Source organism: Botryllus schlosseri, chromosome 2 (genome assembly GCF_051294905.1).
Source record: "Botryllus schlosseri isolate E-star chromosome 2, Bs_hap1, whole genome shotgun sequence".
Classification (NCBI taxonomy): Eukaryota; Metazoa; Chordata; class Ascidiacea; order Stolidobranchia; family Styelidae; genus Botryllus; species Botryllus schlosseri.
In genome coordinates, this window is record NC_137237.1 from 12876576 (window position 1) to 12900426 (window position 23851).

General features: G+C 40.9%; 2 protein-coding genes and 1 non-coding gene across 12 annotated transcripts in view; 1 reads left to right on the forward strand and 2 right to left on the reverse strand.

Annotated features, from left to right (window-relative positions):
- Positions 1–13418, reverse strand: part of LOC145433625 (protein FAM227B-like) — an 86501-nt gene extending 73083 nt beyond the window's left edge. Inside the window, exons 1-8 of the mRNA XM_080310772.1 lie at positions 13143–13418; positions 12968–13076; positions 12686–12829; positions 11952–12076; positions 10471–10575; positions 7432–7530; positions 4903–5004; positions 4693–4819 (exon numbers count right to left, since the gene is read on the reverse strand). Coding sequence (XP_080166898.1) covers positions 4693–4819; positions 4903–5004; positions 7432–7530; positions 10471–10575; positions 11952–12076; positions 12686–12829; positions 12968–13076; positions 13143–13304 — 973 coding nt within the window. The 5' untranslated portion in view covers positions 13305–13418. The remainder of the gene's footprint in view (positions 1–4692; positions 4820–4902; positions 5005–7431; positions 7531–10470; positions 10576–11951; positions 12077–12685; positions 12830–12967; positions 13077–13142) is intronic.
- A 2144-nt stretch (positions 13419–15562) lies between these two features.
- Positions 15563–23851, reverse strand: part of LOC145433630 (bridge-like lipid transfer protein family member 2) — a 38978-nt gene continuing 30689 nt past the window's right edge. For all 10 annotated transcript variants that reach the window (XM_080310780.1, XM_080310777.1, XM_080310783.1 and 7 more), the window contains 8 exons: positions 22627–22854; positions 22021–22142; positions 19552–19756; positions 19153–19380; positions 18497–18786; positions 17844–17964; positions 17644–17784; positions 15563–16151 (listed from right to left, as the gene is read on the reverse strand). In XM_080310780.1, coding sequence (XP_080166906.1) covers positions 15897–16151; positions 17644–17784; positions 17844–17964; positions 18497–18786; positions 19153–19380; positions 19552–19756; positions 22021–22142; positions 22627–22854 — 1590 coding nt within the window. In that variant the 3' untranslated portion in view covers positions 15563–15896. The remainder of the gene's footprint in view (positions 16152–17643; positions 17785–17843; positions 17965–18496; positions 18787–19152; positions 19381–19551; positions 19757–22020; positions 22143–22626; positions 22855–23851) is intronic.
- On the forward strand, positions 20445–20596 carry LOC145434721 (U12 minor spliceosomal RNA). Its single transcript, XR_013913545.1, has one exon. It is a non-coding gene; the product is annotated as a U12 minor spliceosomal RNA (small nuclear RNA).

Sequence of the window (23851 nt, forward strand, 5' to 3'; positions counted from 1 at the left end):
GTGTAAAACAATTACTATTGCCATCAGGGTTACGCAGTTTATTTCAAGGCGGTTTAAATAAGGTTCTTTTTCAATTTCTTTTTTCGATTCTTACTAGTTTAATAAAAGAGACATAAAAAATATGAATTGTGTAGTGTCACCTTATGCCATATAGCGTAAACCGGACATGGATTTCTGCCACCGGTAGTACAGTAACGGACTCCATTTCGAGAATATTGGGCGCATGCCGAGAACTGACGAGCTACATATTTCTGCATTTGCATTCTGTATTGTAATTTGTATTCTGCATTAGCGCGGCGGAAAAGCACAATGTGGTGTCTCTATCTGGGTTTTGGAGATTCCGACAAGCCTGATGCCATATGTTACAAGAAAGCCATTTGTAATTACGGCAGCGTTGAGATCATGTATACTTGGTAGAGAGAATGCAAAAACACGCAATGCCATGGTTGAAAGTTCTTGGATCTTTTTCACTGCTATCGCCAATTTGATGTGTAAAGACGGAGTGTGTTGTCATATATGTGGTTCGGTTTTTCGATAACGAATGCATGTTTGTTTTCCACATCACCATCCATTCCCTCCACCCCACCACCATGACCAAACTATTATTAGGTAGAAGCGAGCGGCGGCGGCGAGCGCAGTAAACAGATTGCTCGTTTAGAGAGACCAATCTCTGACCAAGAAACCTACGAAAAATTTCGTCCACCAGAACATCTCAAAATTTCACCGCTCCCGTCTCTATAATTCAGAAATGAAAAGTGCATAGCTCTATGAATATGATTACGATACATAACTTCCATATGCAACTTGGAAAACTACACACCAATACATTAGGATTACGATGATCTCATAGCCATAAGTCTAGATTCGCATAATACGAGTACAAACAATTTTTCTGTACAATGCAATATCATAGCTCTGATTCAGAAAGAGAGACGTTACGTTTGAGGATGTTGCAGAGGAAGTACTTAGAATAAAAGATATTCATCTATTTGTCTCGCCGGCAAGTGTTTCCGGTATAGACCTGAAGACGAAGAAGGGGTTCTTGCGGCCTCCGAGTCAGTCGGCACACGGAGGAGAAAGATGCAATAGTCAGAATTCACATAGAATCGTAAGAAAGGAAGGCAGACGCATCAACAAAACCAATAAAACAAATTTTTAACCTTCCCATTATATCCCTTTTAGCATAGAGTTTTCACATCTATTAGGATTATTATATATTTTGAAATTCGGATGGATTCAAGTTACTGTACGACAAGTCGATTTATGATCACATATAGGTAATATTAAAAAATAATTGACATGGGTGTTCAACTGTTCAATGATGCATGAATGCATAACAGAGCATTATAATCCACCACTGCCGCCGCATATACTCGCCGTCATAAAATACGTGACGTAGATTCCTTGTTGTAAATTGGACCGCACCTAATATTAATTTCCCCTCTAATCTGCTGCCGCTCCCCCAACACACTTCTACTTCAGGTATATACGGGGTTCGACATCCACATAAACAATTGCTGATGCTGAAGTACCCTTTACGGCTTTATAAGCAGACATAAGGAGTAGAAGACGGATGAAACTTGAGGGTGAAGATACATTTATTGCCCGAAAACCCCCCAAACAAAGTGGCTCTCCATCAAGCGGAACTGAGATGACGCTATAACATACCTTCATGATACTAAACAAACATCAATCCAAACTCCATAATGTACATTTATGCCGGAAATGAATAATCGTATGTATGTAGGGATCACGCAACTGATGTGCTTTCTTGCGCTACTGCTTCATGTTGAAAAAAATCTCAGAGCGCCTCAATGCCTCATACAAGTTCGCTAACAGTTATCACCGCTATCGGGACCTGTCATTTAAAACCGCTTTGTGTAATGACAAAATACCATGAGCCATGTGCCTACAGTAGGGCTGTTCAAAAATAGCTTTTTTTTCTGAATCTTGAGGGTTACGTGATTAAACCGTTAGGTTGCCTTAAAAAACGACGCACACCAAATTTTAATTCATTCCAACCAATAATCACTGATTTCGTACAGTTTGAAAATTTTGAATTTACCCAAAGATGCAAAAAAATTTTTTTGTCGGATTTTTCTGTTAACCCCATGAAATTGTTGCCCTGTCTTCAAAGACGATGCAAAACAAATTTGACTCAATTCCAACCAGTACAAGCGGAGTTATTTGAGTTTTACGATGATAATTCTTGGATTATCCACCTATCTAGGATAATCCCCGAAATATCGAAGAAAAACTCGAATAGCTCCGCTTCTACTGGTTGGAATTGAGTCAAATTTGTTTTGCATCGTCTTTGAAGACAGCGCAACGATTTCATGGGGTTAACAAAAAAATCCGACAAAAAATTTTTTTTGCATCTTTGGGTAAATTCAAAATTTTCAAACTGTACGAAATCAGCGATTATTGGTTGGAATGAATTAAAATTTGGTGTGCGTCGTTTTTTAAGGCAACTTAACGATTTAATCACGTAACCAGCAAGATTCAGGAAAAAAAGTTTTTTTTGAACAGCCCTAGCCTACAGTTTGATGTTTCTGTGGATTCAATTCTACATGCCCGATTCGAGTCACGAGGCATGAAAACCGTTCGAGACAGATTCAGTGATTCATTTTGCCCATCGCTATATGGTCAAATATACAGACAAACGGCCGATATTCCGGCATGTTTGGTCGAATAATTGAAAGAATTGCCAAAATATGCCAGGTCATCAAGGTTTAGATCAGTGGTTCTTAACCTTGCCTCCAGCGCCCCCCAGGGGGCGCTGGCGATTTTGAAGGGGGGCGGAAACGCTCAGGGGGCGATATGGGGGGCGCTGGGCTCAGGGGGGCGGTATGGGGGGCGCTGGAGAAAAATGGCTTCGCAGTAGATGATGTGGTAGTAGGACATATCCTTAATGAGTATATTCAGAGCGAATTAACACCGAAAACTTAGTTATTTATAGCCTGCAAAAGACATATAAGTTTAATTGTCCATAGGCGCCTATAAATGACTGGCACCGAATGTTCCTGTCTTGGCAATCTGAACCTCAGAAGACGAATTCCATCTGGCAGGGAAAAATAATATGCCAGTGAAGAAATACCAATTTGAAATCGTGTGCGTCTTTTAGTTTAGTACGATTGGACGACAGGGATATATAGAACTAGATATCCCCGTTGGGCGATATCCCTGTTGGGCGATTCTATATTTTTTGATATAGCAGACAGGAGGTCACGAAAAAACATCATGCTACGAAGTCATATCAACGGGTCCGCCCGCCCGGCTATGTTTAATTATTACTTACGGGCCCTACAGTTTCCAAGACACCTCACAATGTTCCCTCTACGTTTTGACGAGTCTGCGCACACTCACAAACTCACTGCGCAGACCCTTGGACAACACTGCGTAACGACTAAAAAAAGGTCATAACTTCGGATTTGTTGTGCGCAACGTAGATTTTTTGTGCGCAGAGACCGTGTCAGCACTGCGCACGTGCGCAGCTTAGATGGAACATTGCACCTCACTCAGCTCTACCGGTAAATCTGGTAACGTGAGCAGAGAGGACAAGAAATTGATAGCAATATATATGCAATTGCCGATCTTATTGACCGATTTTATCGTGAATTATCGAAAATTTTCGCGCTTCGCACTGTCTCGCTTAAACAGTACAGCTGATTTCGTGGCAAAAGCGAATAACGTGATGGGGGGGGGGCGGTCGGTTTATCACCCTATGGAAGCCCAAGACCCAAGTTTTTTTGGCGGGCCTGACGAAGTATCGTTTCGTTCCTGCCAACGGGTATACGCCCTAAGATGTATAATTATTATTGAGGGGTCCTACCATTTCAATCACACGTCATCACTCAGCTCTACCGGTAAATATGTTTACGTGAGCAGAGAAAGGATAAAAATTGATATTAATATATATGCACTTCCCGATCATATTGACCAATTCAATCAATAATTATTGAAATTTTTCGCGCTTGGCGCGTCTAGGCGAGAATATCTGGCTCAGTAAATGCACACCCAATGTAGATGACCAGTATCAACAAATAGCGGATAGCCGAAGGGGGCTCTGGGGGCGGAGCCCCCGGAAGTTTGGTTCATCTCACTACGGGGGACTCAAGACCAATATTTTTGGGGGGCTGACGAAGTGCTGTTACGGCCCTGGTAACGAATTAATTGTACCTACGGGCACGCCCGAATATGTTTATTATTAATTACGTGCCGTTTATTTTCCAATACAACAGCTCAGCACTACTGGTAAATCTGATTACGTGGGCTGAGAGGATAAAAAGTTTATATATGTAATTATATACCACCTATTCATTTATGCATTATAGAATATTTTGGCACCTAAAGCGACCAGGCCTAGGCCACACAAACTTTACTGACCATCGAAATCACGCTACGGGGTTCTTGGGGCGAAGCCCTCAGAAGTTTGGTTTATCACGCTATGGGTGCGCAAGGCAATCGTTTTTAGGGGAGTTGACGAAGTTCTGTTACGGCCCGCCCTCTTACTCATTGTCTTTGGTACATTCCTTGCAATATGAGGTTGGGGGGCGCTGGAGCCCGATAATCTTTGAAAGGGGGCGCTGGAGGAAAAAAGGTTAAGAACCACTGGTTTAGATCCACTGAAAATACTTTGTCTTTCATTAACAACAACAAAAAAGTTTTTCATTTAGAAAGATACGTGGATACCTGTCATCCATTCTGATATAGTCGTGTAGATATCTGTCAGAAAATGTTCGGATAACCTTTCCTTCGACTCCGGATACGCTTCCCTGAACGTGAGATACACGCACTGCGCGAAACAGCGTGGAAAAACCTAGAGAAAAAAATGTCACCGGTGGTTAGCATCCCATACTAATACTGCATGGCAATGTGAGGATATTCCCGTTTGAAACTTACGCGAAAAAATTTGTCGCTGAAGTCGTTGTGAATGCTCATGAAAAATGTGACGTATGTGGCGGCGATCCTCGTGAAAAGTTTATCTTGTGCGGTAGTGTCATTCTACAACGAATAGACAGACAATGCAGAGTGAAAGGGGTTACGATGTAGACTTGCAAATGAGAAAAAGCCCGAGTGAAAGTGATGGGCTCTCTGATCACCAGGCTACTAGATTGTTCGATGTAGCATTTTTGTCGAGATGACAATAAACGGAAATTGCCAGTGGCTTGGTGTGCTAAGCGTCACCTTTACGACACCAATGGTTGTTGGTTCAAATATCGGCTCGCAGTCATGGTTCTGTCTGTCGGACGTTAACCTGAGCTCTTGATCGCTGACCTCGTGCAATGTCGTACGAATTGAAGTAAAGCTTGGAAAATTGAAAGCAAGAGAGAGAGAGAGAGAGAGAGAGAAGCATGGGAATTATGAACATTACGACATTCATTTCCGTGGTGCAAGTGACCCGAATAGGCGATAAGTGCCAAAATTTGTGCAATAAACAACAACGTCCACAATCTCTTCATTTCTATGTGGCTTTTATGACTATTCTACGGTATGAGAAAGCGCACTGCAATAAGACAAGTAACTCTAATTTAGTCAAAACATTTATATTTTTACTTCGAAATGCCAAATGAAGTTTATTCAACATTCAAAATCTATCTTCCAAGCATCCGTACCTGTGGGTACTGAGCTGGTGGCGAACCCTTATGCTGCTCTGCAAGCCTTCGGCAAACCCAAAAGTTTTCGCTGAGTTACGAGAAAAAATCTACCACATTATACAACCAATAAATTACTATATAAAACATGATTTCCAGACAAAAACAAATAATATCATGAATTTTCACTTCATATCAGTGTAATACCTGCTGTATGAGTCGGGCGTGCGGATTGACCTTCATGGAGCCCTGGTTGAGAACCACGATTAGGACCCGCCTGGAATCGCGCAGAACCTACTGATAAACTATATATGTCGGGGAGGAGGTTGTTGTTGCACATGTAAATATTACGATAAAATAGTTATACTAGTGATCAGAACCTAAATCAATGATCATGTCGTTTCGGTGATTTGCGGTCATCCTCCCATTTTGGATATGATGAGATTCTTCTGACAACTTCCTACACTAGTCGAGGAAGCCAAGCGTTTCACCGAAGAGGAAAATCATACGCAATGCATTCACCGTCGTCGCGGTATATCAAAGATTTTCGACACGTCACCGACAAATTCACAATGTTACGCCCGCGCAGCGCCCATGTTGCCGCATTTCTCTATTGCGTAAACTGACTATAGGCGTTAATAATTTCAAATCCGTGCAACACCGTTGCATATGGTGAACGGCATCTGATTAATTTTTACAAACGACGTATTCGCATTCTTGAACCTTGACGTGTGCTCGGCACGCATACATAAAGCATATACGTAACATTTCAGGACATGAGTGTTATCGAACTGACGAAGGTTATGCATTGCTGACCGTGGGTGTGCGAGGGGAGGTGGAAAGTGCTGCGTCGAACGTTTGAATAGATATCATATAGTTAACCACATTATGACGAACACATCGAAAATATTGAGGTTCTGGTAGCTCTGGGGAGGAGGTTCTTAACGTTTACTAATCTGGCTAACTCTTACCCTAATATGTGAGCCTTCGGCGAACCCCAAATTATCGCCAAGGCACAAAAACAAAAACAAACTCCATCATACATATTACACATCATTACAGGATACAAGCACAACTATACGAACTGCTGTACGTCAATAACGGTGTTAAAAGAATATAACCACTAAAACAAGGTTTTCACACAAAACTAATATATTATCATGAAAATTCATCGCAAATCAGTGTGGCTGCTGCTTTACGGATCGGCTGTGAATCTTGACCTTCAGCGAACCCCCGAGACTAAATCAGCGAACACCTTGGATTCGTGTGAATCTCGGTTTAGGGCCACTGCTGTAGATATATCACTAAGTTTTAGGTTTGAAGCGGCACATTGTGGAGTCGATTGCTTTCTATACATTTGCTCAAGCTCGTTAACGTTTCCGAATAATCTATGGTAGCTGATATTTGAGCTTACCAGGCTACTCCTTTTTGTTCGTGGGCTTGTACATCGAACGAGGAATTATGCGAATTGTTACAGGGAAATTTTGGGTAAAACGAAAAATCAGAAAAAAGTGACATCTCTCGAAGACTAGGGACACTTCAGACAAAATTTTAGTATTTTAGTGATGAGTTTAGAATAGAAAAACACAATATACGGAAATTTTTACTCAACAAAAAATTGTGCAAAATTTTGTTATTATGTTGTTATTTGTGATGACACAAAACATCTTTGTAATTCCCCGCGAATACTCGACTTGGAGCTTAATACTTGACTACGAATCGAAGAGACCAGCTACTCGGTTTACCTATATCCCTAGTTATAGATATAGATCATAGAAGATAGTGTCTCTGAATGTTCTATTACGTATAGTAATTGAATGGAATCAGAAAAACATACCTCAAAATGTTCCAAATAAAACCACCAGAATGTGTCTTGAAGCAGCGCCGTCATAGCCTCCGATAAGAATATCTTTTTCCAAAATATGTTAAAACCTTTCTAAAAGACAGGAAACGCAACAAATATAATTTCGATGAACGATACAATACGCAGCAATTATCGAAGAATGATTCTTATTTTCAATGGCGCCCCACGCTTGTGTAAACGACTTATTAGCATGCATTAGCGCGAAAGCAAAACATTAAAGTTTGATCGCGAGAGCGATGCCGGTCTAAAACCGTCCACAAACAGAATTATCTCGCATTTTAATCGAATACGAGTTGCTATATTCGTCTTTTTTGGATTACAACGGAAACATAAGATCCCAACGATAAATGACGTAGTAGTAGGCTACATCCCGCAATAAGTGACGACCGCGTGTCGACATGAACCCAGCCGCCTCAGAAAGAGATTACTTCAGTTATGTGGGTTCCATTAAAGAAATGAAGTGCGAAATTGCGTCACGTAAAAATGTCACATGGCGGCATTACAGTGAGTGACCTATTTATATTCATCAAACACGAAACACGGCTGCCTTTCAAACGTCGAATTCAGTTAATGCATTCATAACCAGAGCTGGTCAAAGTAAGTCAGTATCAATTTATTAAGAAGTTCATCATTTCAAAACAACGCAAGACTGCGATACTACTAAAAGATAGGAAGGTGTGGAAACGAAGTGGTGTAGTCTTTGAAATCAGACACCCACCTGGGCCTAGGCAGTGGTTCCGGGCCTTTTTGAATGTCGGAGCCACATTTCAAACTTCAGAGTAGTAAGCGAGCCGCATGAAAACTAGAGGTCGACCGATTATCGAAATGACCGATTATCGAAGCCGATATTTAGAGCTTTCCCGATTATCGATATCGGCCTATGAAGGCCGATATTTTATATTTTAAAAAATTCAAAACTATAGGAAATTCAATGCTCCGTCTTCTCAATCTCAAGAAATCGACGACGTAAAGAGTGATATATGACAGATTTACACTTGCAGGACGAATTTAACTGGGTGAGCATGCAGAGAAACTATGCTTCCTGTATAACAATCTACCTTTTCTGTACTAATCTGCAATTCTGTATCACGTTTTGCTTTTCGGGTTATCCCAATTTTCAACGAATGTGCACAATTAAGCAATATTTCTTTTCAATATCAGCTTTCTCGTATGTTGTTCAGCTTTCTGTGGCATGAACAAGTGCCATCTTGCCTAATATATAATATTTTTTGGTGAAATTGTTCTCTGCTTCTGCCATAATAATATCGGCCTATGATATCGGTTATCGGCCTGTGAGTGTGTCGATATATCGGTATCGGTATCGTCCTGTAAAAATCAATATCGGTCGACCTCTAACGAAAACACTCGAGTAATAGGCTACTTATACCAAAAATTTAAAGGTTGCTACCCTACCTCTGGAACTCACCATCCCACCAGGCAATTATAAAGCATATACACATTACACATAGACTTCTAGATTCTATGTCGGTTATTTCAGCATTGATAGACGCATATTGGCGAGTGCTATACATTAAAATTAAGTGACAATGGATATCATTACTACAACATACTATTATGTCGTTATGTCATAGCTCTTCATATATTCCAACACTTGATGAACAAGTTTGCGGGGGATTATACGCAGAGTAATATTGGACTAATTGCAATTTATACTTGACTATGAACCGTTATTTTGATGTTAGGAAAATTGGCTCGAAATTTACTCTTCAAAGTGATGATATATAATGGTGTATGACCAGCAGAACTCAAGTATAGCTGAGGAGTAACGTAGTAAATTTCTAGTGGGATACGAGTAGAAGTATAAATATCCAAGTAAGTTTTCTAGGCCCAGTGTTGCCTATAGAAAAGAAAGTGGTTAGGATTTTAGACTAAGCTACTTCAACCCCCTCTTAATCGTTTTCGAATTTTTAGTGAAAACAAGCGTACAATACTTACGAATTTACTTATTTGGAAATCACTGCTTCTACTTGTACGTGACTTTGAATTTACCACTTTACTTAAAAACTTCTACTCGCGCACCGACGACGACTACTTTGACCAGATCTGGTAGATTTGGGACAATATTCGGAACGTCTGCTGCAGCGTCGCTATCAGTTCTGTTTCATGACAGCACAGCACACGATCTGCACATAACATTCTCGGGGTAGATGTGACTTAATTCGGGCAGACATTTCCCTCTTGTGCATTTAAAAAACAATGTTTTCATTTTCTGATCTCTAACTACCGCTAACTTGTATTTGCATTGTATTTCGAATCCAAGATACTGTATGTTGTTTTGCATTTCGGTCTTTTTTTATTTTATTTTTTTAATTAGTCATCAACTGTGATACAATTGCTCGTGTCCTGGATGGCTCGGCTCTGTCATTTCGGGCCTCCCGTCTATACCTTGCATGTCGCATTTCACTCTGTTACATTTTGTTGTGTAATTCATGTTGATATGTAATGTGAACGAATGAAGATTCTCTCTCTCTCTCACCTCCTACAGCGACGATCCTCTCCTACATAACCCTAACCACGCATGAGGTCAGCAAGAACAACACAAAAATATATTGAATAACGCTCGCGTGTCGACACCGTCGCTTTAGCAGCCCTTACCCCGTGCCGTACCATAACGACTTCGACTCAGGTTGAATAGTCGCGTAATGGAGATTAACCGCTCTTGGGGAGCGCGTAAACAGAGAACAAAGGCGGTCACGAACTATAAAATCCAACGCTGCATGGATCAGCAACATAAACTAACTTATAAACACAGTGTTAAAGCCGCTCTAATCAGATTGTCGCGAGAGGCTATGTAGATACGCTGCCTTGTGAGAAAATGAACACGCAATGGTGCAACAATGATTCGAGATCACGTATCGGAATCTCGACACTATAGTACGGGTTTTTAAGGATGCGGGTACAAATGTTGGTGGTACATTTAAGCATAGGGAAATTAACTCGCAGAGAGCAGTGTTGATTATGAGCTATTTGCCTCGCAATGTCGTTACTTACACTGAAATCCTGTGCTTGAGACACTTTGTTGAGAAGTTGCGGGGTCTCTAATTGACTGGGCAGCTCCGTTAGTTCGCCATCGCGGAATCCGGGAAAAGAGGCGTACTTGAGTGAAAATTTGTTGCTATTAATAGTACGTAACATTTCGTAATGGTCGTGATCTCAACAAAATTATAACATCGTAAGATTTTTTGAGCACATCAGACTGTCGGCGTTGCTCCCTGGCAACGCTAGTGGTGACTCTGACCATCAGTTACCTATGAAACGGAGCGTGGCATCATGATGCCTTGGAAGTTATATCTGGTTATTGGCTAGAAAATATTAGGAATTTAGGTTTGTAGTTCGGTAAAATTTTATAGCTTTCCGTCAACTTCTAACAGATTATCATGATATCAATGACTAATATGGTGGATTTCGGCCCCAATAACTTTGAATTCACGATCATAATGGTCCTTCTCAAAACCACTTTTTGATAAAGAAGGGTGCGTTTAAAATTAAGAACCATGCAGGTCAATGACATAGATGGTCCATAATAACTTTGAATTTACTATCATTATGGTCCTTTTCAAAACCACTTTTTGGTCAAGAATGGTGAGTTTGAGTTTAAGGACCTTGCAGGTCAAGGACAGACACGGTCCATAACAAAGTACGTCTACTTTTTACCGAGTACCTAAAGCGAAGGATTTCGTCTACTTCCAACACTTACTCCAGTGAATATGTTTCTTTGACTACTTCGACTTCTATAATTTTGAATTTTAAAGGCAAGTGACTTACTTGTTACATTTCAGATTTTGTCAAGTAGAAAATAGCGTATGTATATTTCACACAGCTTTTATTGGTAAATCATAACTAACGGATGTTGCACTGAGCTGCATCGCGGTTAGCCCACTTGATATATTTTCGAATATCAAATCGCTTTTTTGGTGCCATTAGTCATTCTTTGTTGTCGCAAAGATGTATCTTGTAATTTTGAACGCTGTCACCAGCGATTGACAAATATTGGTATATGACGCTTCCTCCTAATGTACTGCTTTAAACTACTTACTTGGGTAATTTTATGACCTTTCTACTTCTTTCTTTCTTGAAATCGATTTTTCTGAGAAATTTATGGAATTACTTCCACTCATAGTCCAGTATCACAAATGACTGCTTTGGACATGAGCATTAACCATTGATCATTTTCCTGTTAATGGTGATATGGCCTATCTTACACCCTGGTTGAGGGAAGAGCAATAGATGTCAAAACATTGTGGTAGCAAGAATCTATTCTGCTAAGAAGTTGCCCCATTTTCTCATTGTGGCGTTATAAGTACAAGGCACTTCGAAGAGAGCCAAAAGGAGAATTGAATGTGATGCTGGTTACGTTAGTTGACGTACTGCAGTGGATGATATTGACTTAATTTACTATTGAATCGGAACCAAGAGCTATTCTGTTGCAATTGAGTAGAACACAGAAGTCTATGTAGACTGAGACTACTCACATCTATGTTCTGACTACGCAGTGCCTGCATCTCCTCAGCAATGCTTTGCTTGGCATCCACCGCTTTTATCCTGTTGCTGTGGTGAAGCATTATACCATCTGACGATGCGATTTTGTCCAAGAACTCTAAAAAGCATATATTTGTGGGGTCTGCAAGTATTCGCTATAAGATTGGTTCAGGCGAAAGATGTAGGAAGTCAATTTCCCATAGCCTGTGCTATAATTGAGATCTCATGTTCACCATTAGCAATTCTTCAAACAGAACATAATCAATATTTGAATGGTATACAGGGACGCATAATATAGAACAGGGGATGAAACCAAGTTGTCATTGTGACAGACTGTAAAACTGCATGTAGCTGCAATCAATCATTCATTTATCAGTATTGCATATTGATCATTTCAAGACATCGTACAAGGATATTACTATAGAGCAAAAAATAGAAAGGTATTGAAATACTCAGTGCAATACAGAACACCAAGCTCTACTTCAAAAAATATGATGCAACAACAATGCTTTGATTTCAAAAATTCACTGTGAATGGTATTTGATGCGAATACAATAAAACAAAGCCATATTCCTTAATATATATACGCATTAATTTTAAAGCATATCACTCTGTTACATTTTTATTCTCTTATATTACCATGTGGTATTGACCAAGTCACAACAGTTGAAGTCTGGAAAGAAAAACTATTTTTTTACAGTACATAATATTTAGAAGTCAAACTCACCTTGCCTAGGGGCGTGAAACATATTCTCCTTGAATCGTGACGGCAATTCCTCATTCGAAACAATATGATCGCAGAACGCATTCAATTTCCCCTCATAATCATTCATGGCGTTTTCAATGTTGCCGAATATTTCCACATCCAAAGCTAAGAACAACTGACTCAAGGAGGTTAACATACAATGATGTCAGCAAACAAGGCAGATGGGGATATGCCTTTATCCTTACTGTCGATGCTGTAGATAAGTAAAACACAAGAGGCCAAAACGATTGTGATAAAGGATACGGACTGAATCTTTTATTATTCCCAGTAGATTATCTTTCTGCCAGTTCTTCAGATCAATATCGGATAAATCAAGTTTTCCTTCAGAAGTCAATCTCTGTGGCCACTCATCCTACATTGACACATCAAAAACACATCTTGAAAATGTTTTTCTGTTTTGGCAATCACCCCCACTTACGATATATTCATCTTTTAGAAAATCCTCAAATGTATCAGGCGGCAACTTCAGTTCTGTTGGATCCCCACTCGATTCCGTTGCATCAGTCGAACTAATTGTAGCCATCAGTGCGGCGATCTTTGGATCGGAGAGGGGGTCCCGAATCGTAGTCGAGGAATACATTATGTACGATGTATATTCCACAGTGGGATCGCCAATTATTATTATATGCTACGTAATCAGCTAAATTACATGTTTTGAATAAATCTGATGACAAATACCAGTGCATTACGTTTCTTCACGGGGAAGATTCGAAAATGCCAGTTTTAGTCATCTAAATATCAGTATCACGGTATATTTCTCAGGTTGATGAATACTACAGGAAAAATAATCTTGTTACAAAAAGGCATAATAGAAAAATCGTGCAGTAGCATGTGGCTGCTATTTTCTGAATTTTGCAGTGCTATGATCCATTTTACGAGTCTAAAGCAATATATATATATATTTATATTAAATAGTTCTATACTTCAATATGAATCCATTTGCTACACTATAAACCATGGAATCAAAATAAAACAGAGAAAAACCAGCCATAAAAATTGCTGTCACCAAAATTCTGCATGAGTTAAGCGTACCTCGCTACCGCTTGTTGCTACTTGAGTTATTCGTTCACGCTCTGATGAATACAAGTTTCGGATCAATGCCTTCATCCCAAAGAGATGGCCAGATACCACTGAGCCAGATACCGAATTTTCGGAATCGCACTCTATGCGGCTCCGGCAGAAAATTCGAAATTCAGAGTCCGTAAAAATACGGCTAGTCAATTTCCAATTCAGAGTCCGAAATAATCCTGCTAGAACCAAGCCAATTTGTCATTTTCCAGTGAAAAAAATCCTGATAAAATCCGACATTCAAAGCAAATTCAAAATCCGGATCCAGTCCGGTTACATTAAAAATCTAATAAATCCTGTTCCTATTCCGCTACTGAGCCAGGTCGTGGCCACCTCCGCTCCGTACCCTCTGAACAGATCGCATACTGCATGCATCATTATCGAATGTTAACGATATCGTATCATCATAGTAATTTACAGCTGCTGAAGACATGCTGAAGCTACATGCTGAAGACACGCATTGTACAAAATTCTAGTTTACTAACCTACTACTAACCTTTCCATTATATCACAATCTCGTGGTGCACTGGTTTGATAAAAAAAATTCATAAAATGATGATGCAGGTTACTAATCTGTAGTAAAACGCGATACGCAATACACAGTGCAATGTAATAATAAGCAGATGGGAGAGTGTTAAAATGACAAGTTACATCCACCTCGGCCTGGTGCCCGATGTTACAGAGTTTGATCTTGATCTTTTGGCCGTCTTTCATTAGAAGCCCTTCCTTTGTCTTTTCATTCGATTCCGTGCATACGCACTTCATCGCGTCTTTCTATGAGCATTTTTAAAGATGCGCTACTACAAGAACGAACGACACAGAATGAGAGGAGCCCTGTAGAGAAGTGTGTTTTAATTTCGTCTGCGCCGAGGACGTAGGCTACTTTTTATAATGGAGGCGTAAATCACGTAATAGAGCATTTGGTAGGTATAAGGTTATCGAGTCAGCACCACCAACTTTTACTCCTCCACATATATAGGATTACCATATTTTGGAATAGGGAAAGGAGGACACTTCTTCAAAATTTTCAAACTTAGAATACCGGAGGAAAATCGTTAGAGAATGGTAAATTTTTCTCACTGTCGACTAAAAAAAAATTCAACTTTCCTGCTCAGCTCCCGAAAAGCCACCGGAGCGTTACTTCAGTGCTGATTTACTGTATCTCAGTCGAGTTTGCCCTACATTTAACAGAAATTCTCAAAAAAAGAGCACGAAATCTCAAAAAGGAGGACATTTTTTCAAAAACCTGAAAAAAAAGAGGACAAATCACCCTAAAGGAGGACGTATGGTAACCCTACAAATATATATAGGTCTAGCTCTGTCTTTGTTTAGACATCGAAAAAGAGAGTATCTAAGATTTCAATTATAAATTAAATTTCGCCTAAAAGTGCTTCTTTCGAGAATGTCCTGATGTCTGCGTCGTTCCGATTAAGGACATTGTTCATCAGCGTTGCGGAGGGTCTTCCTTTTTTTGTTCTCCTTTCACCTTCAAAGGTTATTGATTTCACGACACTGTCATTAGGCTTTCGTGTTATGTGTGCCATCCCGAAATGCTGAGAAGCCGCGAATACCAGTTTCACGTTCAAGTCTTTGGCCTGACTCGGCCGGGAACTGAACCCACGATCTACCGACCAAGAAGCCGGGTTGCGATTGCGAGCGATGTCGATATCACAAAGATAGAAGCACTGCTGTAGAAGTACTAAACCCCTGATTATGATGCTATATTAAAACACGGCTGGTCGCGCGATCTTTTCAATACTAAGGATGGTCTGAAATTTAAGTATCATTTTATTCATATAACGACAGGCTCATATGTTCGGACACAGTATCGAGTAACAGTCATCTCATGTAATTCGCCTTAACTCACTCATCAAATGGCAGCAAGATAAAAATACACTAACCAAACCCGCGCAAGCGTCTAAAATATACATATCGGCGTAAATACCGGCATCAGCAGATAACTGATTGTATTGCTCAAAATATTGCGCAGCTACACAGCGGGACGTTGCATAATCGATGTCGAAAGAAAAACGCATACACGCATCACAATAAATAAGAGCTCATTCACAGAGGATCGCCTGTCGCCCAGTTATGTAACTCGGTTTCATTTTTTCTTTTTAAAAATCTTAGAAGAACCCTTTTTGAAGCTTTTCCGCAGACTGTCGTTCCTCTTCACGTTGGCACCGAACAGCATCTTAATCTTGTCGTCTTCGCGTTTCCCGTCCACGGCGTCCGACTCGAGACTGGACGGCGTCGGTAGCGTCGACGCACTTCTGCTCATAGAGGACGCGACCAGCCGGTGTTCCTTCTTCTCCTTGTGCGAGTGTGAGCTTCCGAGGTGGAATTTCTCTTTGATCACCTGTCGGCGCGAGTCGGGCGACAAAAAATAAGTGCCGGGTAAGTTTTTGACATATTTCTATATTAGTAACAGCGCCCACTACTTCGAAAATCAATCGGACATTGCAAAGTTCCGAATTATTAACCAGAGCACAGGAAAATGTGATTTTTAAATCGCACCCCTCTGGATAATACATCATCAAATGTATTGAGATTCTCAAATCAATATTGACCGGAGGTGGTCAGGAACGAAGTACTTCTACTTTTTCGAAGTACTCAAGTAGTTTTGCTCTACTTCTGGTACTTACTCAAGTAGATTTGATTTTTGCTACTTCTACTTCATAATATTTTGTGATCTACTTACTTACTTTTCGCTATTTTCAGTTTTTCAAGTAGAAGTAGTTCAATCTTCCAATCAGAAAGATAGCCTGAGCCTGAGGAATTTCGGGGCTGTTTTCATAAAGTACCAACATTTAATTTCCATAAAATTAGAGTAAAGCCCAGAATTTTCGTCGCGAAAGTATCGATGAATATAATTTAGGTAGCGGGTTGGCGTGATTCCGTTCACACAGGGATATCTAGAACTAGATATCTAGATATCCCTGAGTTCACACCACATTGTCGCCCTTCGCCTATATGAAATAATTCATCGCAGTATATATGGCTCATCATAACGTTTGAAACTGATATTTCGCAATCTAGCATTTACTTGCCATATCGTAATCTAGCATGTCCATGGCGCTTCCTAACCTGGAAAAGTGGACTCTGACATTTTCTGTTAGTTTTAGAGCTGTTTCAGCATACCACCACCTTTGAAACTTTCTGGACTAAAGGCATGAAAAACGTGTCACACTTTTAGAAGTAGTATTTATGTTTCATTTCCAATTCCCACTATCATATACTTTGAGTTATAATTAATATCAGTTGTTTTGTATGGATAGCATGATACATGTTGAAGTATAAAAGCTACACTACGGACCTTATAATATGGGGCATGGCGCCATACCATGCTATTTCTACAGCGTGCTGTTCGAGAAAACAGGATAAGTATCGCATTTCCATATCAATCCTATCATTTTCATCCCATGATGTGGACGAATGCTTATGCTATCGAAAATTAATGTCTGCTGGTATGCGTCAATGTGAATCAAGCTCGTCACCTTTCGCATAGCTCAATTTGTACCTTTATACAATCCATGTGAACAAATTCGGATCGTTTTCAAAACTACTTACTTACTTGAGTACTTTTAAAGTCAGTCAATTCTACTTCTACTTCAAGTAGTTTTAGGTTGCTTATGGAAGAAGTACTTCTACTCGTACTTGAGTAGATTTTTTCGTCGCTACTTCTACGTCTACTTGAGTAGCTTTCTTGACTACTTTGACCACCTCTGATATTGACGCCACAAAAGCAGAAGGAACTTTCAAGCCTCAGAACAGGCCTACCAGTGTGAAAATGTTACAAGCATCTTGAATCACAGGAAAACAACATCAAAGCTTAGCACTGCAACACACACCTGGGAAAGAAGGGTTTTGGTGCAGTCCTTCTTGATAGCCATGGCTAGATCGTGCCAAGTCCACGTCATGTTGTGATAGACCAGCATCGGGATGGTGAGTTGAAAATCGCGGATATCTTTGAAGTTGTTTTCTTTCTGACCCTGCTCCACAAATGCACATGTATAACTCAGACTGCAGCGTACGGGAACAGCTGCCATACCTTGTAGCTGACACATAACGGAAATTGCGGGATTTTAATGTACAGAAAAGTGTTGTTTTTAGCGGCGCGTTGCTTCATCTTGTCAACGTCGTTGGTGATCTCCGGCATATGAGTCGGACGCCTTAAACTGAAAATAAACTTCTTAGTTTATGTGCAGCTAAGCAAGTGCCGTGACCTTTATGGGAAAACATCATTATGAACAGAAATGGATAAAATTGTCAGCCTGGCTACTTGAAAAATTGCAAATGAACCTTATCGACTGAGGCAAAACGAAAAATGAAACCGCAAATAGGTGCAATGGTGAAGTTTCCAAAAACATATTCAGTTACGTCGGGAGTGCATATACAAAAAATACAAAATACAAAGTGAAAAAAGTAAGTAATAAAAAAACAACCATTTGAGCAAGTAGAAGACTTCGTTACTGATCATGATCACCTCTGGGTACGGACACGATAATTTTAGGGTTTTATTCACTAAAAGCCAAGCTGTCTACCGAAAAAACAACAACGTCCAGACGTATGGTAAATTACAAATAGGCTTACGACTAATGGATCATCAAGCAGAAGGATGAAAATTATCAAAAACAAAAGAACAAAATATTTAAAAAATCAGATGCGAAACTAAAGTAGAAACCACGGTATCACGATAATTACCAGTTTTTGCGGGATGAGGTCGGGGTGTCTCTGTCTTGAGACTTGGCCAGCGACTGCGAGGACGAAGACAAAGGTTTCTGCTTCGAAGGGGAAGGCGGCTTTGGCTTTTGCGTCGGCTGATTGCTGGCCGAGCCCGCGTTCAGCCCGAGCAGAGACGCGTTTCTGGTATCTTTGCTGACACTTTGCAAGTCGGCGTCCTCCTCGGCAGAGTTCTTGCCGGGGAAAAAGAAGGTCATCATGCGCTTGAAGAACTGGTCGGTCAACTGGATGATGAGCGGCACGACGTCAAACTGAAAATTAACGGTACAATGTCAAATAACGGAGCGACAAAGCTGGGCACATAGGAAAGAGAAAAATCAAGTGTCTTCATTAACTACTTCAGTGGTTGCCAACCCGGGTGACAGATGGACTATTCAGGTGCGCTGCAAGAAAATGAGGAGGATTGCCTTTGACAAATAACGCAAATTACAGACATCGAATTATGAGTAGCATTTTGGCGAGCTGATTACTAAAAAAAAGTCTATGACCAACAATGGGACCAGAATGTAATCAGTCAGATACCCAATTTTGCTTAGTGGCAGTCTATAATAAACAAAACTGGAAATGACGTCATCCATTCGTCACCACCAATTTTATCCAAGGCACGGTTTTCGCACCTCTAGAAGTTCCTTGACAGATATCCCGCCGACCGGTGGCTTGGCTTTGCAGAGTGCTCGAAGAGCAAGCCGCCGGCTGCCGCTTCCCACCACGGTATACGAGTTGCTGCCACCCGGATCACCCTGCGGCTTCAACACGTCCGCGTAAATCGAGTTGGGTAGCAGATTTTGCAGCCACAGCCAGCCCAATTCGAAGTGGTGCTCGACGGCGTCGTCAGTTTTATTGATCTGCGGGGCAAAATGGACACAGTGATTGAGAGTTCAAAGACAGGGAGAAACGGGTTGAGACCAAGTGTAGAGACTCGAGTCCGAGTTCGAGTCATAGAGTTCACTGGTCATTATCGGTTTTTTGCTCAGGTGTAGCATAGGATAGACGGGAAGCAAAACACAGGCCTTTACCTTTTCGTAGAGGAAATTGCGCAGTTCGAATTTGGCTATCGTCAGCTGTCCGTCAGCGTCGGTGAGATGCCACTTGACTTGCGCAAAGGACACTTCCGTTCTTCGTGCCACGGCTGCGTCTTCCTCCCATTTCTTTTCGACCTCCGAATTCTCGCTGGGCGCCGACGATCTGGTTTTTTGCTTCAGGTACAGTTCCTTGAAGCATCTGCAAAAATCCAGACAGAGGAATTGTCTGTCAATCCATATTTGATTCACACATGCGGCAATGCATTGTGGGGAGTAATTTTGTTTCGCGATACTGTCAAATTCCCTTGGATGTTGAAGCGATATCTGGCACACAGACAAAACAGAAAATTACATTATTTTTAACGTTATTAGCTAGAAGAGGTTGTCAACTGGTCGGTGATGGATCAGTCCTAACTGTTATGAGTTGCGGTAAACGGTCGGAATTCTCGCTTGAAAATGCGTCTCAGTGGAAGTTACATATGTAAAATTGAGAAGTGTATAGTCAGTCACCACAAAACATTCGCCTGCAACACTTTGTAATGTAGAGCGTTTTGGAGGTACAGACCTTCAGTATGCTATTGAATCGTGTATTCATATTGAAATATTTGGGTTCATTTCAATATGAATATACTATACAATTGTACTTCGTAATGTGTGGCCGGTTGGTTGACAGGACGATTATTACATGATAGTTTTACCATTCAGTATCTTTACAAGCAAATATTCAGACTTGTATTGGATATAATCAGCCCACGTCTCATCATCCAGTGCAGTGATCACACAATGTACATTACATTGCCTATCAAAAAGAGTGATTGTCGTTCCTAGTCACCGTAAACGTTGGTAAATCATCCTAGAAGTATACTTAAGAAATTGCCTTTCACATCGTGCCGTAAACTAATGAGTAAGGAAAATAACAAGCCTTGGTAACGCTTGGCTGAGCAAGGCGAGTTCTCCTTGCTTAACAATTTTTCGGGGGAAGAAGGTCCTCCGCGGTCCTAGGCCTACTTTGCCTAGGGCTGAGTGCGGGATCTATCCCCTTCCTGAGGAAACAATCTAGAGATTCTGGATGGGCACGCCAGGCTGTGGCGATGGCATTCAACTGTAAGATTCAGTAATAACATCTATGCGTGGGGCCCTAAAACGAACTCACTGAACCTCGATTTTAATTACGACCCATGCACAGAATATGCAATAGAACACGTCACTGTCTGTGCATTGAGTGGTAACAACGGCTAGACCAGGGGTCACAAACAAGCGGCCTGCGGTTTTACAGCCCGCGGACTGATATGAGATTACGGCAGCACGCTATGCGGACTGATATGAGATTACGGCATTTTGTAATGCCGAAATTGATTCCAGTTTCAAAATATTGTTATTGTTGTTCCAAAATAAGCTATTCGCTTGTGTCCAACATCATTATTCCTCACTAGCTGAAAGGTCTTTGATTAAGGCAAAGTCATTCAATCGAGGGAGAATCAACTGATATAAATAGACAATAGACATATTGCCTTGATGTGCAATTGCCCAGACACTGCCAAGAACGAGACTCTTAAAAAACTTGGTGTTTCCCCACAAGATCAAAATTAGGAGGAGACAGCTTTTCAGCCAGCAACGTGTATCGCTAGCCCCAATATCGATTCTTTAGTCGCTGATAAGCGTTATCAGGTAGGCCTATTGTCCACAGCTCAGAGTTAAAAATAAAATGAATTTCATAATCATGATATTTCTTGTCCCATTTGTACTTACTTCTTTTGAGGTAACTACATACCCACCGCTCATTTTGGAGAGCACAGTGTTGTGCTGATGTAAAGTTTTGAAAGCGTGGTTGCTCAACTGTGTGACCTATTTTTTCTCGATACTGCATTCTTGCAGCCCGCGGCCTCTACGTAATTTGAAAAAGTGGCCCGCAGCACGTTTTGGGTAGGCGACCTCTGGGCTAGACAATTTGACTACACCAATCCGAATCGAGTTTTCATTGTAATGATTCAAGTCAAGTAGTGAGAGACGACGTTTTTCCAGTACTGAAACTATACGTCCGTGCCAGTAAGAGTTGTACAGTATTATCAACGAGAATTATAGTTGTTGCACTTTCTTCTCACCGTGGAAGCCTTGAAATCTAGATCTAAAGCAGTGGTTGCTCAAAAATCAAAACAGTTTCTGAAAATCGCTCACTGGGGTGGTGAAATATCGCTATGTTGGGAACCACTGATCTAAACATGTAGTACAAACTTCCGCGCCTTAATGGAAGTAACATTCTTATGAAGTCTTGTCCAAACCGTAACATTCTCTTAAAGCGCAATGAAAGAGGTTGCGGTATCTTTAACGTGATGTGTAACAGAGACTATTTTCGTTCAGGTCGCGAAAAGGTACACCATACTGTTATGACATCATAACGAGTGATATCCAAATTCTCGATTCGAAGCCTGTTACCAGATTTGGTAACAAATCTAGCTCACGTACCTTATCATGATTCCCAGTTCTTCGCTGTCCCGCTTCAAAATCTCTTTCTCATCAACGAGCGTTTGCCGCAGAGTCGAGGACTCCTCCGCCAGTTTTTCGTTTCCCCGGTCTTTGTCTAGCATCTGTGCCAACATCCACACATCAGACGGGTATCCCGGGCAGAGGTGGTTGCTAACAAATTACTACTACCACTTCTACTTAACAGATTTTAGGTAGGGATTTGGGGATAGGTTTGCATTACCTTTACAAATGAAATCGCCACACCCAATAGGGTGAAATAGCCTCTTCATCCTGTTAACTGTGATTATTTTTGAAAATTGTACCTATTTTAGTGTAAATAACAATCTTCTGTTGGTCACGAAAATACCCTGTGCGATTTCTAGTAGACACTACCGATCAACCACTAAAAATATGCCAAACCATGTACAGCCATTGATAAACTACTACTAAACTATCCATTTTTACTTTGATGTGCCTTGGAAATGGGTATTTTTACGTGCACTCAAATAGAAATTTATGACGTTACTCTTCCTCTTCTACTGGAGCACCAATGATGCCTACTTTGACCACGTCTGATCCCGGGCCGCGGGCTTTGCCAACACTCACCCTGTCGACTTTGAAAAGGTCCCTCTCCAGCTGCCTGATGTTGTTGAGTTTACGTCTGATGTCGTCCTGCAAACGTGCCAGCTGGTCTTTGTGTCTGGCCACGTCGTCCATAGAGGTCAGCTGCAGCTGGAATCTCATACGGTCGACGCGTTCCCAGTGCTGCCGCATGCCCGGCTCGACGTACAGCAGGAGGTTCTCGACGATGTCGAGAATCATCGAATACTGAGACTGCAGATGACAGAGGTTGGTATTGACGCTCAAAATTTTTTGGACTGGCTCATTTCTAACATTGCCTATTCATAATCGTGCGGACAGCTGAGACGCGTGTAACGTTCCTCGCGATTTCGTGACCCGGGTTGTAGTTGTTGTTTGTGGGATTCATGGTGTTTGTCAAATACTATGGTCATTTACGCCGGGCCAATTTTTTTCATTTGTATTCCGTAGCTGCCGACTTGGACCACGGCCCACTTCTAGGCTTTTACAAGACACCGCTTATACGGATGAGATGGTGCGGAGGAGCCTAGATATACCTCTAGGGGATTTTGTTTCCTTACACTATTAACTCGAGTGTTTGCCATTTTAGGCCACTTTCTCTTTTACTTTACATTGTTGGAAGCAAAACTATTTACTATTATTTTAGATTTTGCCGAGTAGAAAGTGGCATTTAAATTTATTCGTGCCACTGTCACGAGTGAGATTGCGTAGTGACGGTAACAGATTGTTAGTGGGAATATCGCACCTATTTTAGTTGCAATTTTGATGACAAAAAATCCTGCGAGGCACTCTATTTCTTCAAACTCGAGTCCGTCTCAGACCTTTCTTTCATACTTGTACTTCAAGCATTTAAAAATTGGATTGAAATATAAAAACAGCTACTTCTCATTACAATCGAGTAGAAATTTACGGAACACGCTGATGTTTTCCGGCATCAGAACACGAGCGCAGCCTACGCATGACAACCTCGAAACATTAAAACAACGGTTCTTAAAGCTTTTCTAGCGTGGAACTATAAAATGCGACCTAGTCCAAGATAATTTATGGAACTGCACTACATGACCAGGATTGCAGCAGAAGAGGTTAAAAAGTAAGGACAGTCAAAAATACCTAGTAGCCTAGCTAATGACTAATATCAGTAGCCTAGTAGCCTGGCTAATGACATCACTTTCACACGACCCAGTCTTATTACCGGTTGGAATACTATTATATCATGGCATAAGTCATAAAT